The following is a 16,091-nucleotide window of genomic DNA, read 5'->3' on the forward strand; positions in this document are numbered from 1 at the left end:
TTTAAAAATGGAGGAGCTGAAGATGAAAATGTATTCTCCTACAGAATACTCTCCAATACTCTTCAAACTCCTCACTATCACTTACAAGGCCCTCTCTAACTCCACTGCACCCTACATCTCCAACCCCGATTCCATATATACTCCCTCCCTCTTCAGCCAATGACCGACCCGTCTCCTCTACCCTGGTCACTCTATCCCATGTGCTCTCCTACAGCCCCTGAAAACCCACCCGTGTCACCTATCTAGCTCCTTCTCCCTCTAGATTGTAATCTCATTGGAGCAGGACCCTTTTCCCTTCCGTACTCACAGCCCTCTTCTCTCATACACAATTACAACTCTCTCCTATTCAGCGACCATCTATGCCACTTATAATCATTCATCTCTTTCAACAGCAGCCATGATTCCCTAAGCCATCAGTGAGCCTTGGAAATGCGTGATCTTGTTGCTGGTTCACTGGTGTTCCTTGCTTGGACCAGTTTTGGTAATGATCGCAACATTCCTGGAACACCCCAGAAGACCTTATGTTTTTGGAGATGTTATGACCCAGTCATCTAGCCATCACAGCATGCTTACACTGATTATATACTTGCTGAATATTCAGTGCTGTAACAGGGCTCAAATGCAGCCTATGGTGGCATGCCCACTGAGCACCTCATGACATTATTACATTTTGCAGAGGGGTAACCAGTAAGTGCATCACTGACCAGACCATCCCAAGGACACTCTTTTTAGATATACAGGCTGCAGGGTGCCAGTCCGCAGCATCCAGCAGAGATCCAGGTAACCTGCTAGCTAGAAGCAAGGGTGAATGTGCAGCCATGTGCAGCCTTGCTCTACAGTATGTTTGGTGGCACCGGATGCACATCACTAGTTACTGTCTTCCTGCTTAATATAACCTACCTTTTGACAGATGCCATTGTAATGAGTTAATGTTATTCACTTCACCTGTCAGTGGTTATAATGTTATGGTCAGTTTATGATCCTTCAAATAGCGTAATGTCACATTAGCATTTACTATTGACTAGGTGATTCATCGCGCCCTACGGGCGCTCTTCACACCGTCGTAAGGGGCTGCGCCCCCTTAATTTGTGAACATTTGTATATGAGAAAGATGATTAGAATTGTATTGCAACTTGAGTTATAGGTGAAATGTGTTAAATAGAGAGCATATGATGTGGAAGGGGGTGTGTATTGTTTTGTTTAATTAAAAAGTGGTTACAGAGTAAGATGTACATTGATAGTGTGGATGGTACAGTGACATTTGTGGGTGTGGGGGGGGGCTGTGTGTGCATGTTGTTTAGGTGTGTGTGCAATAGTATAGTAGGGTGTTTCTAAGTCAGCGGCTCCCCACTTGCGGAGGTCACGACACAGGAAAACAGGAGGCTGGGTAGTGATAGGGGTGTGTGGGCATAAGGGGGACTAAAGAGGAGGGTGGGAGATACTGTGCAGCTTCTGCCAGTTGGTGAGGGTCCAGCGTGGCAGTACAGGAGTACAGGATGGTGGCCCTTAGTCAGTGTCTCCTCCTACTGGATAGGAGTTCGGGTGCATGAGAGCAGGAGGCTGGGCTATGAGGCATGATAGGGGCATGTGGGCAAAACAGCGTCAGCGACTCCCCAGTGGTGGAAGTTACGGTTCAGGAGAGCAGGAAGCTGCATAGTGATAGGGGTGTGTGAGTATACGGGGGACTAAAGAGGGGCTTAGGGGTGCCGTGAATTGCGGGAGGGGCGCGGGGGGTGCCGTGAATCAAGGGAGGGAGGGGGCGCAAGTGTCGGCGAATCACGGGAGAGGGCGGGGGTCCGCAAAGCGTGGGAGGGGGCGTGAATTGCGCAAGGGGGGGTTGAAAATCGCGGTAGGGGGGTGTGCGGAGGGTCCGTTAAATTGCGGGAGGGGGGGCACGGGGCGCGATGAATCACCTAGTTGGTTATATATTCTTGTAGAAGGATGGTAGGATGTTGCTGTCATTCAGAATGCATTTACATAAACAGTAATAGTAGCAGTAAAAGGTCTGACTTAAAACACCTACAGTAAAACAGAACAGGTGTTATATATTATACAAAGAATTGGTTGATGATGTGTAGGTTGACGTGCACATAGTTCATAGTTGTCACTGGAAAAAAATTGCTACAAAAAAAATCAACACAGAAAGTTCAACACATGTAAATGTTGACATGTGTGGCACTTCATCGGTGTCCATGTCGATACATGAGAATGAATATGAAAACATTCAAAAAAAGTAAAATAAATCTTCAAAAACTCATGTCAACCTTTTTCATTGTCGACCATAGCCGTGCCAGTGTTTTGCATGTGCCATTTATTCCTGGGGTTGCCATGAATCACGCGCAGGGGTGGGGGGGGGAGGAGGTGAGGGGTGTCCGCGAACCACGGGAGGAGGGGTCGTGGGTGGATGCCGTGAATTGCGGGAGGGGTGGTCGTGGGGGGGGGGGGAAGGTGTGGGTGCCGCGAATCGTGGGATGGGGTGGGGGCGTGGGAGGTTGCAGTAAATCGTGGGAGGGTGGGTCGCGGGGGTGGGGGGTTGCCGCAATGACAGGAGGGGGGGTCAGGGGTGGGGAATCGCGGTAGGGGGGGTCGTGGGGGGCACCGTGAAACGCGGGAGGGGGGGCCCGGGGGTTTGGCGCGAATCGTGGGAGGGGGGGTCGCGGGGTGCCGTGAGTTGCAGGAGGGGGGGTGTGTCACGGGGTGGGGCCGCGAATCACGGGAGTCACCGGGGGTGCCGCGAATTGCAGGGGGTGTGCTGCAAATCGCGGGAGGGGGGTCGCGGGGGTTGCTGCGAATCGCCACAAGAAAAAATCAACACAGAAAGGTCAACACATGTAAATGTTGACATAAGTGTGGCACTGCATTGGTGTCCATGTCGACACATGAGAATGAATATGAAAACATTGAAAAAGTGAAAAATAAATCTTGTCAACCTTTTTTATTGTCGACCATAGTCATGTCAGTGTTTTACATGTTCCATTTAATCGTGGGGGTGCCGCGAATGAGGGGGGGGGGGAGGGAGGGAGGTGCATACCCAAAATGACCCTCTCCAGGAGGGACACATTGCATTTCTCTGTTTCTGGACTTTCTTCTTAATTTATGGATTACCATCACCTGTGTTTAAACACCTTTCTTATCAATTACCCTGTTTAAAATGACAGGTGATGACAATCATAAATTAAGATGGAAGTCCACAAACAGAGCATTCTGTCCGTCCTGGAGAGGGTCATGTTGGAAGGTATGGAGGTGTGGGGCGCTCACCTGGTGTGTCTGGTGAGTAGCTGTGTCTTTGCTGTGTAACATGGAGAGGCAGAGGGTGTCTGGCACTGTCTGTGGGCTCACTGGGCTGGTTCTCTGTCATGTGAGTCAGTCATGTGAGTCAGAGGCTCCACCCAGCGTTATAGCTCCAGACACACTTTGAGTGACAGATGTAGCCAAATATATAAGAGATACTGTCAAGCGAGGTCTGTTTTTGTATCCCCTCTACTCTGTTGTGATGTGTAAGTACTGTTTATAAGTGGCATATACTGTAGCACAAATGCTACTGTTATTTAAATGTATGTCATCCCTGTTCCTTGCTGGTTAACAAAAAAATCAAATCAAATCATTCAGAAATGTTGGTCTTACTTTTTTCAGGTATTGGAAGATTTTGTTGCACATATTAGCAGAGTATGCGACGAACATGGAAAAATTGATGATTTATATTTTGAACTTAACAAATTGTCATACGAGAGTAAGTACACAAACAGAAATGGCTGCCTCTGTTAATAACTTGTTCGTCTTTTTGTAAAGTAAATTTCCCCTCTTTGCAGCAATTTGTTCAGTCCTCTACAATGAAAGATGTGGACTTCTTCAAGACACCTGTACAGAAGATGCATTGGTGTTCATTAAATCAGTAAAAAAGGTGCAGTACCTACATTTTTCATTTATTGTACATATGTTCATTTCTCATTTCTTTCTTCTTTCCTTCTCTTGTCTACTGTGTCATCTCCTGTGTGTCAGAAATATCACCATGAATGCTGGCACAATGTTCCTGAAACTTGATATATCAAATACTGACTTCGTTGTCTAACATCCCAGTAATGGGCTGCTCGACTTCAACCCTCTCTGAGGTAACACAAACCTCTCTGAGGTTGAAGTCGAGCAGCCCATAACTGGCATGTTAGACAACAAGGTCAGTATTTGATATTTTTGACCATTTTATCACGTTTTAAGCTTAGTGCATCTGGCCCTCTTTCTGGTGACAATGTTTCAATCTTCTCTATTCCCCAAGTACAATGTCTATGTGTCTGCCCATCTGTGTTTACATCCAAACCGTTCTGCAATCCTGACAATTGTATCTACATAATATTACCAATACCAGACCTTCCTCAGCTGGGAGGCTACTAAAACTCTCATTCAAGCCCTCTTATCCCATCCTAAGTCCCTTCAACTTTAACTTGCACTAACACTGTCACTCTGGAAAGCACTTACTGTAGTTTTGCAGAGAAACTGTCAATTTTAAAATTTGCTATAAAAAATAATTAAAATATAGCCAATGCTCTTAATAATAGGGAAAAAAAGCTATGCAATTCAAATTTCCTTTATAGAATGAATTTCATATTTTATATATTAATTGTAACATGACTTTATGTAGCAAATATATTATGGTATATAAACATTACTACTCTGTTGTAGATGATGCAATACTTAGGTCTACTGATTGTAACCTCAGCAGAGTTTCACAAACAAGTTAATACAAGACCATGGCGAAATCACACAGAAGCCTGGGATAATATATTTGCAACAGGTAATGTATACTCAAGTAGAAAAAAAATTCCTAGCTATAAAACCAATGAATAATATAAATATGAGCTTTATTTGTCCTTAGAGTGTTCACATTTTCTAGTCATGTGCCAAGGTGCGCAGCATTATGTTCTTATGGGGCCTACACACAGTCGATTCCATGGCATGTTCTAAGCGATCTCACTAGATCGCTTAGAAAATGCTCTTACATCGCTCCGTGACAGCGATAGTGATGCGCGGCCCTGTTCATCGCTATCGCCCGACGATTAAGATGCAGCAGGCTGGATAAATCTAGTTAATCACTGGTCAGGGCCATTGCTCTTACCGGAGAACACTGGCCCTGACAGATCGCTCAGCACACACCACTGACACATACTGTAGCTGAGCAGCGCTATGTGCTGAGCGATCTGAGCAATCTACAATGCTCAGATCGCTCAGCAACATCTCCCCGAGTGAAGGCCCCTTTACATGACTTTACATGACTCAATTGGTTTGAGGCAACTTTATAAGTTGATGCTTGGAATAATTTTGGTGCCTAATACAGATTCAATATTGTAACCTACTGTAGGTTAGAATTTCCAACACTGCAGCAATTGCAGCTAATACTACAGTACTGTTGGTTGACAGACAAGTCACTCACAGCCAATCAGGTGTCTGTTACCATGGTATCGGTTGCTGATTAGCTGGTGCCTATACAAATGACAGGACTCATATGGATTCCACCACTTTTGGGAGTCACACTGTATGTACAGAAAGTAAATATAGCTTGGTGTTCCCAGTGCGATTAGGATATTTAGTCTTTTTATTTTACATGGAATACAAGACCGACCTGTGCCCAGAGTTAGGTGATTGTGTACTTTATATATATATGTTTTGTAACCAATTAGTGCAGGGATGGGGAACCTTCGGCCCTCCAGCTGTTGTTGAACTACGTATCCCAGCACGTCCTGCAACAGTTTTAGCATGGCCAAATAGCAAAACTTTGGTAGGGCATCCTGGGATGTGTAGTTCAACAACAGATGGAGGGCTGAAGGTTCCCCATCCCTTAATTAGTGGATTCTACTGGACAACCAACCAGAGCCAGGGACATAGGGGAGTATTTTGGTTCACTCTTTCTGACAAATTCCTTCTTAGATGGACATGTGCACTGCAGGTGGAGCAGATGTTACTTGTGCAGAGAGAATTAGATCTGGGTGGGGTTTTACTTCAAAGTGAGATCTATATTGCAGTGTAAAAGTAAAGCAGTCAATATTTACCCTGCACAGAAACAAAATAACTCACCTAAATCTAATTCTCTATGCACATTTTACATCTGCCCCCCTGCAGTGCACATGGGCCCTTATTCTGATCGGTGCGGCCGGATCCGATTATGCGGCCAGGACCGTGCGTGCGAAACCCCGCCTTCCATACGGATCGCCAACTCCGTCCGTTAGAAGCTGGCCTAACGGACCGCACGTGTATTTTACACGGAATACACCTCCTCCATCTAAGGGAACCTCCCCCATCATTCGATGGTCACAGACCATCAAATGCAGGACGAGTGCTCCTCCAGCTCCCGCAACCTCAGACCACACGGACATTTCTCAGTGCAAAAGCAGGGATCTGGGCGGGCAGCTGACATCCGGCGATGTCATATGTCCGCCCCCTACACGTGCGTCACGGCCGCATTACCATACGTACGCCCAGTGTTTGCATGGGAACGCCAATGAAATGCGGGGCGTATGCATATGGTAATGAGCCCAAATAGCCCTTCACGCCCCTCTCCACCCCCTGTTCGGAGTGTTCACATATCATGCGGGATTTGGCCGTACGCCCCGCTCGCACATGCGCAGAGACGCCTCTGCACATGCGCAGACACAAAACATCGGCGGGCCGAACGCACGCGGATATATATTTGCACCAACCAGAATAAGGCCCATGGTTTTGTCCATCTAAGAAGGATTTTGTCAGAAAGAGTGAACTAGAATAAGAGTGTGATTTAAAGTTGTACTTTCAACAGTGCATGTGTATTGAGTTTTATTTTAATTTGGATTTTTTTTAAGCAGGAAAAGCATATTATTTCCCTACATGCAGGTAATTGTAGTATAAAAGGGCGAGCCCTTTTGTAAAAGACAACATTACTTTATTCTTTAAATGAAAGGTATCAACCCTGCATCCACTGGTAAACCTAAGCCTGGAGTACACTTGAGAGGGGGTATCATTATATTGAGGCAACCCCACTTCCCCAAAAATATCCGGCTTTATGCTGAATAGTTAACGTGAAGAATGCTTTGACCCAGGGTGACCAGTGAACGGTGTCCTCTGAATGTAACATTTACCCCCCTGCTAGTGGAGCCTGATGCTGATTCAAACAATATGTGTGACCAGGGGCGGGCTGGGCCGGGGGGCAGGGTGCCATGTGCCCCCCAGGCCGCTCTGACAGGAGGGCTGGGGGCCGCAGCCGCGTTCGCGGCTGCCTTACCTATTTCTGCACTGCCGGCGGCCATGTTCCCGTAGTCTTTTAAAACCTGGCTGCGGCTACAGGAACATGGCCGCCGGCCTCCACAGCTACGTGGAGGAGGGCCAGGCCGCCTGTTCACTCTGATCTCCAGCAGTGGCAGACGCTGGGTGTGGATGACGCCACCCACCCACGCCCAGGATGTCTCTCTTCTCCCCCGAGCTGCAAATCAACACATCAGGGAAGGCAGGAGAGTCCGCAGTGAATGCGGACACATCAGCCTCCAAGCGGCAGCGGCCAGAGCTAAGGTTCTGCATTCAGCCTGGGCAACACAAGCAATCATCAGGTTAGTGTTGCTTGCTATCCCTCGTCCCCAGCCTAGTAGTAGTGTCCCCCTTTTCCTTCAAAGAGCCACCCCCCCATCAGAAAGGCCCCCCACATCTGACACACTCTTCTGTCTCCCCTTCCCAACCAAACCACTACCCCCCATATAGAACCCCCTTAGCCCAGTGTCCCCCTCATGTATATCTTATATATATATATCTACCCCCCCCCCCACACACACACACACACACACACACAATCGCATACACCATTTTCCCACTCTTCCATCTCACTGTCCCCTTCTCCACTCCCAAGTCAATATATATTCTTAATGTGAAAACTACATATATTTATAGATACATAGATAGCAAAGGCTGATGGCACTCAGGTATTTCTAGGTGAAAAAAAACACTCTGTATATGCTGGCAGGATAGCCGCCAGCCTATGTTATATATTTATGGATGAAAGCTGAACAATTACATGGACTGCATTGTACTGTATACACCCACACCCACACCCACACACACACACACACACACACATATATACTGTATATACAAACACACGCATATACAGATGGGGCAGGTCCCATCCTTGCTGGCGGGTCGCCAGAATGTACGCGCTGGCGACCCGCCAGCAGCCACGCCAGCGAGGAGACTGAGACGCGCGTGCGTCTCAGTCTCTGTCGCTAGCGCGACGGAAACCCTGTCCGTCTCCGCCTCAAGGAGACGGACAGGGTTAGGGGGGGTGCGGGCAGGCGGCGGGGACCCCGGGTTACCGCCGGCAAGCCGGCGAGGACCCGGGGAAACGTATGGAAGCGCCGTCGGAAGGGGACGCGCACGCCTCTCGTGCGCGCGCGTCCCCTTCTCACCATCGCCATGGCGCTGGCGGGGGATGGCGGCTGGCGACGCCAGCGCCATCCCCAGCCAAGATGGGAGAAGACCCATCTGTATATATACATATTACATATACATATATTGTATATATACATATACATATATTGTCTGACCCAGCACTCCACTTTAATAAACCTTAACCAGCCCCTTCTAAGTGCCTACCTCTAAGGCTATTCATCCCCCTGTGTGTGGCAGTCCCAGTGCTGCCTGGAGGGAAGTTTGGGAGGATGCGTTCCACTGCAGTGGAATGCATGCTGCGAGGAAGCTGGAAGTCGGAAATAGCATATGATCCCAGTGCGTGTACGACACGCGTGGGAATACAAATATACTGTACATACAGTATGGTTTACATGCCACAAGAGGTAGGACACTGTGGTGTTCATGCCCAGAAGGGTAATATAGCCATACCTCCCAACTTTTGACTTGAAGAAATAGGGACACTCGCGCGGAAAGGGGGCGGGGCGTATGCAAACGAGGACGCGGCTTATGCTAATTAGCCGCGACCTCATTTTCATATGAGAATAGACGCTGTGCGCATGCGCACAGCGTCTATTCTACTAGATTGGGGGGTCTCCCAACTGCCACCCCCCGCAGCGGGACAATGCCTGCCGCGGGTGGGACAGCGGGACAGGACCCGAAAATCGGGACTGTCCCTCTAAAATCGTGACAGTTGGGAGGTATGATATAGCTATGGCATAAGAACGTAATTGCATATATGACAACATAGCGCCAATAAACAGTATATGCACGCCACTTCCTGTCTTGATTGGCTCTAAGTGTTTCAAGCTGGTGCCCTTGTAGTGGTATAAGGGCTCACAGGCACACTAGGGTAGATCTGCTGCTCCTGATTCAAACCTTTCTGGGCTTGGCAAAGGGCATCGCAAAATTAAATATTGCTGGATTTAAATAATGCTGGATTAAATTAAGGTCTCCATCTGTGGATGAATCTATAGGATATTGTATGTAATGCCTAGGCATTATTATACAGGGGGAGCAGCCTGTGGTGTCAGGGCATTATTATTATACAGGGGGAGCAGCCTGTGGTGTCATGGCATTATTATTATACAGGGGGAGCATTATGTCATGACACCACAGGCTGCTCCCCCTGTATAATAATAATGCCATGACACCACAGGCTGCTCCCTCTGTATAATATAAAAGTAATGCCATGACACCACAGGCTGCTCCCTCTGTATAATAATAATGCCCTGACACCACAGGCTGCTCCCCCTGTATAATATAAAAGTAAGGCCACGACACCACAGGTTGCTCCCCCCGTATAATAATAATGCCATGACACCACAGGCTGCTCCCCCTGTATAATATAATAAAAGTAATGCCATGACACATAAGGTGTCATGGCATTATTCTTATACAGGGGGAGCAGACTGTGGTGTCATGGCATTATTTTTATTATACAGGGAGAGCGGCCTGTAATGTCATGGCATGATTATTATACAGGGGGAGCAGCCTGTGGTGTCCTGTCTTTTAAGCAATGGAGAAGCCTGGGGTGTCCTGTTTTTTTACGCAAGGGTGCAGCCTGTGGTGCCGTGTTCTTTATGCAGAAGAGAAGCCTGTGGTGTCCTGTTTTTATACAGGGGGAGCAGCCTGTGGTGTCGTTATTATCTTTTTTATTAATACATATATTTTTTACGAAAAACCTCCATTTTAATGATGCGCTGTTACTTATGGGCCAGTGCTCTGGACTTGCCCCCCGGGCTAAAAGTTGCCAGCCAGCCCCTGTGTGTGACCCCCCTACATATGTTTTCTCTGTATTATTAGATCCAGGGCTGGCTCCAAGAGCCTGGTGCTTGTTCATTCAATACACATTTGGTCCGATGTCAATTTGAACCAGTGCCTTCTCCAGGAGCCTGGAGCTGATTTCGATTGGGAGGGAGACCCCACACTTTTTCTGTTTTTTAACTCATATTAATTTTTTTACACATATAGGCACATTGGAACATTGATCCTATGTCACACGCTGCAGCCTAGTGAAGGAAGCTTTCTTTCTTTTATTTTTTATGGCCAGAAATTATTGTGCACATTTTTGATAGCTCTACCGGCCGGTGGCATTGTTAAAATTGTATTATTGTGTATTTTTTAATAAATTTATACCTTTTTGAATACTAATTAGTGTGGTCCATTAGCGCCGTTTACCTGGTGTGTATGCCTTCTCCAGGAGCCTGGAGCTGATTTCGATTGGGAGGGAGACCCCACACTTTTTCTGTTTTTTTAACTCATATTAATTTTTTTACACATATAGGCACTTCACAGATCACACTATGTTAATATTTAAAAAAAAAACACACTGCTTACAGACAGCACTATACAATTTGGGCACAATATGACTGAACACTCACATAATGACTTTTTCTACTGACATTGCTTATCCAGACTGATGCCTTTATCCTTTGCCTGTGACCATGACGGTCCTGATTGGCGATTAATACATACCTTTTCCTAAAGTCCCTGCTATACTGATTTTTACCTGTGACCGACACTTTGCTGAACATTTATGTTTTTATTTCTTTCTTTTTATCTTTATTTATTTGCCTCAGCAAAAAAGTATATTGATAAGCGACTAAATTCCAGCACTGCTAAGAAGGATGACTTACTTACTGCAATCTGCTCTGATCAACTGCTCACAAAGAAACAGTTACCTGGTCTTCTTACAGATCTCCAGATTGGCGGAGTAGAAACTGTAAGTGAATACTACATTTGTAATAAATTTATGTATAAACCAATAATGAGTAGTTACAGTAAGAATAGTCAATAACTAAAGCTGAATTATAAGCTACAGTAGAAGTCGTCTCCTTGGCATTCATGCACTCATGGGCTCGGTGGTTCATCTCATGGACCCACAAATGAAACAATATTGGTATACACCACAGTGTGCAATAGGCTGCTAGGATGGTGCTATCTCAAGGGTATTTCTTCTTTACCCAAAAAAGACAATGACATGCAAAAAGAGTTAAAATAGACCCTCAACCAGCGCTTATATATTATGCATGCAAACACTTCCCTTCTCAGGGTTTTTCTCTCATGCAATTCCTTTTCCTTGATCCTCACAAGGTCGTCTCCATATCACCAAGCCCCAGAGATGATATATGTGAAGATACAAACATGAGATATCATCGCATAAAACTGTATTTTTAATTTCCACAACAAATAAAAACAAGGGGGTACAATGTTAAAAAGATTTTCCAAACATCCGAGTAAGCATACAAAGTACACTGGGCTGTAGGCATAGGCCTAGAAAGGTAATTACCAGATGGATTGGAACTGTTAAATAAAAACAGTTCAAACAGGCATATGCAAGGTCACATACGGATCCTGGGTCACGCAGGTGCTACCACAGTCTGAAGGTAATCTCCTCTCCTAGGCGTCTGCTGGGCCCGTGTCCACAAGCGCGTCTTGACAGTTCACATGCCAACTGTATCAGCAGTTTATGATGGCTGTCAGCTTAACCAGGGGTTAGTTTATCAACCAGGTAGAACACAGGATACTTGTCAACACAGCAGGAACATACTGTATACAGAAGTATAACAGGAAAAGCTAGGAACCGGTAATGTGCAGTACCTGGAGCACACACCTGCACGTACACAGCAATGTCAGTAGAATGTATGGGGCACCTGGTGTCGGTGACAAAGTGGCATATACAGGCATCATTTTGTTTGTACATAAAGGGGGAAATTAACTAAGATGTGACAGTGTATTCTACTTCACATGTGATATTGCTATGGGCAACCAATCAGATCCTGTCTACTATCTTCTAGAGGGTGCTAAATAAATAAGAAGTAGATTCTGATTGGTTGCCCATAGCAACATCACATGTGAAGTAGAATACACATCTTAGTAAATATCCCCCCCCCCCCCCCACAGTCTCTTTCAATATATATACTTAGGTGGAAAAAAGGTAGATGCAAGGAAATACTGTGCATGTGCACTACTGCATTAGTTCAGAGTTCACACATGTGAGGTCAGCGCACCACTGTTGCTATGAGGACCCTGTAGCAGCAGCACCAGTAACAAGATGACAGTACAGAGCACTTTCCTCAGCATCTCTATGATGTGGGAGGAAAAACCTCTGATGTTGCTGGTTTTAGAACCATCATCAGCACTGAAACTGGGTTCCCCAAAGCCTTCGCAAACTACTGTTTAATCAATTCAACCCTTTATTTATCATTTTACATAAGTACAATAGAGAGAAAACATGATAAAACAAACAGTGGGAACTAGAAACAGTACCATGAGGTGCTAAATAAGGCATACTTTCCAACATGACCCATTCCAATAGGGACAAAATGCTCTGCTCCTTCTGCTCCTGGACTTCCATACCAGTGGCAATTGCAGAGGTGGGTCTGCACCACTGTCCAAAATTCAAATAGGGGAGCCACACCTGTCCATTATTCCCTGACTGTGGAGTTTGAGGAGGCAGTTGGTGCAGCTCCCCTATCTGAATTTTGGACTGTGCTACAGCCCTGCAACTCTGCCAATGGTATGCAAGTCCAGTAAAAGAGCATCTTATCCCTCCTGGAATGGGTCATGTTGGGAGGTATGGCTAAGGCCCTAATTCTGATTTGCGAGCGTCCCTGTGCAATCGCACGGGGGACCAATGGTGAAGCCCTGCGTATGCGCATATTTGCTTATGTGCAGGGCTTCTGTGCGGGTGCCTTCAGAGACTAGTATAGTCACCAGGGCACTTGCATGGGTAGGGGGCAGGTTTGCAGGTGAACGCTCTGCGTTTCCTGGGTGTATGCAGAAAAATGCCCAGTGCACCCTGGAAAACGCTGGATGTTCCCATGCAAATGCGGACGGGTACCTGCATTCCAGCGGCGGGCCCACCCAGGCCCACCCAGTTCTCAGAGAAGGATGACGCAAGTCTAAGTCAACAGAGACTGATTTGCGAGCACTGTAGAAATCATTCAATGGTAGGCAACCATCGAATGATTTTGGGCCCGCACACTAGCCTGCAAATTTATGTATATGCAAATCATCGGTTCGCAGTGTGGCCCGTATATTCGCTAGGTGGTGGGGGCGGGCATTCGCACACCCAGAGGGGATGCATTACAAGGCCCACTAAGCCGTGAACTAGCAAGACAACCAGAATCAGGGCCTAGATGCCTACATAATTCAGTCCAGACATGATAAAGGAAACAATATTGCATTTAGTACCAAATTTTTTGGAAATCGTTGAACAGTCGGCATCCCAATGCCTTGGATGCCAGTAGATGAAATTCCAACCCCTGAATCCTTATACTGATCACTAGATCAGCACCAGAATTTGACAAGGCTCTCAACGTCAATGCCAAATTCCAGACAGCCGGCATAACAATTGGGTTAGGCTGCAGGGAGGGAGGTTTAGGCACTAAAAGGGGGGGTTAGGTTTAGGCACTAAAGGGGACTGTTAGGGTTAGGCTCTTAGGGAGGAGAAAAAGGGTTAGGCATTAGCATAGGTGTGCGCAGCACATTTCATTAGGGGGTGCACATTTTATTAGGGGGTGTCTTACATGCCCATTGGGTGTGTCTAACACCACCAATTAGACGTGTCTACCATCAGCTATTCCTCGCTACAATATAAAACGTCTCTCAGCCACACCATAATCCTTTGCCTAGCTCAGTTTTAATCTTCTAATTACTCTGTGTAACAGTACATGCAAATAAAGTCATAAACATATATGGATGACACAGGTATGTAGTGATAGGACAATGCTCTATTATAATTAACAATGCAAAACACACATAATTGATTGATGGGCGCTTGTTTTAATGGAATACCAGTTCTAAAAAAGCAAAAGTATATAAGGGTGGGCACAGCATTAGGGAGTGCCTGTGCACCCCTAACACCCTATGTGCACACGCCTATGGTCATTAGTTAGGTAGGGTTAGAGTTAGAGAGGGAGAGGGGTAGTAAACTTACCTAGTAGCTTAAAGAACAATATGAAGCTATCGGTCTTATGATGGCCAACATCACCGGTAGCGAGTATCAAATCCATACTGTACATTCATAGCATTGTTTCCTGCTTTTCTGGCTTTTATTTAAGAAAAAAAATGATCACACAGTATATGTGTGAGAATTTTTTTTAAAAACATTAATATTTAGATTTTGTAAAATTAGCGAAATGAAGTGATGTAATCAGAAGTCACAATGACAACAGATATCTTTTATTCCCATGGCAGCACAGCAGGATTGCCAAATTGCCAATCAGCGGCATATTTATAATGGTTGCAGCGTGCATGCTCCACATGGGCCTCTGAGCCCAGAGGGGCCCATACCACACACAATGCACCCATTTTTTAATGCCAAAGTCCAGCGACACCAGCCTCAGCGCTGCTGAAATCCATTTTTCGGGTGATCTGCGCATGCGTAGTAAGGTCTGAGCACTCTAGTACTCAGACTCTACAGTGCTGCGCTACTGCCAATACAGAAATCTTCGTAAAAATGGCTACCACTCCATTTTCCCCAAGATCTGTACATACTGCAGTAGGGTTTGAGCACTCTAGTGCTCAAACTCCTGCAGCACAGGCGCAGCTCCCGGAAGAGAGGAGGGGTCCCTCTCAATGCTATGCATTTCTATGGTAAATTCACAATTATTCCTTTTTAGCTAAAATCTAAAGCTCCCTATTTAGTGCATGATGCATATACCCTGAGGTGACTAAGGGGCTCCTGCAGACTTAATAGTAAATTTGGTGTACATTGCTCAAGAAATAAAGAAATGCGCACTGAAACAAATTTTAACAATTCATTCAATATTCAACCCAGTGCAGAGCTGTATGCATCTCAAGATCACCTGCATTATACTAGCTACAAAAGATAAGTCCAGATCAGTATAGCCCAGTATTGCTTTTAAACCATACTTGACAATTTTTTTGCTCCTCCCACTGGGAGCAGCCAGTTTGGCGCAAAAGGATTGGTGATCTGAAAAATGGGTGGCATGGGCATAGAAGCATGAACCTTTCATTACAGCACAACCACCTACTAAACACAATCCATATGACTGTATTGGTTGCACTTCAGTGAAATGAACAGATGAACATTCAATTAAGAACCATCCACGCATTTGTGGAACTATTCAGGGCAGTACAGATGGTGTAATGGTTAGCATTAATGCCTCACAGAACTAAGGTTATCGGTCCATTTCCCACCATGGAATTCCTGACAACAGAGAAAAACAGCCCTGAACAAACAGCCATGTTGTGTTAGTGTGTGCATGTACATGTGTTTAGGGGAGACTAGATGGACCAAGTGGTTCCTGTGTTATATACTTTATGTTTATAAAGCTGGCGTTAGTCCAGTGAAATGCGTTGGTGGTGCTGCCCGTTCCAGATCCGTGGTGACCATTGGAAACATTACCTGCTCATTCTTCTGACCACCGGGTCCCTAACTTTTGGAAGTCTTCGGCTACAATTTTCCTGTTACAGTGGATACAAATTGCGGTGAGGTAGTAGGTAGGCTTCAACATCAGCCACTCCCTCAGCCAGCATACAGGACTTCAATCTGCTGTGTTTTGGACTCCATCCAATGGGACTATTGCATTGTGGACAGTGCAGGTCATAACATCACCCCGTTTGGGGACATTTCAGCCATGTGAGATCTGGATTCATAGAATTTTTTACCTTACACTTATTTTCATTTTCATTCATTTAATCAA

At 45.8% G+C, this 16,091-nt stretch overlaps 1 protein-coding gene across 1 annotated transcript in view; it reads left to right on the top strand.

Moving 5' to 3' along the window:
* Nucleotides 1–16,091, top strand: part of LOC146080454 (1,25-dihydroxyvitamin D(3) 24-hydroxylase, mitochondrial-like) — a 48,193-nt gene that overhangs the window by 13,763 nt on the left and 18,339 nt on the right. The window contains exons 4-7 of the mRNA XM_083187766.1: nt 3,634–3,730; nt 3,810–3,901; nt 4,675–4,786; nt 10,998–11,140. Coding sequence (XP_083043892.1) covers nt 3,634–3,730; nt 3,810–3,901; nt 4,675–4,786; nt 10,998–11,140 — 444 coding nt within the window. The remainder of the gene's footprint in view (nt 1–3,633; nt 3,731–3,809; nt 3,902–4,674; nt 4,787–10,997; nt 11,141–16,091) is intronic.

This window comes from Crinia signifera, chromosome 5, assembly GCF_055691185.1.
Source record: "Crinia signifera chromosome 5, ASM5569118v1, whole genome shotgun sequence".
Classification (NCBI taxonomy): domain Eukaryota; kingdom Metazoa; phylum Chordata; class Amphibia; order Anura; family Myobatrachidae; genus Crinia; species Crinia signifera.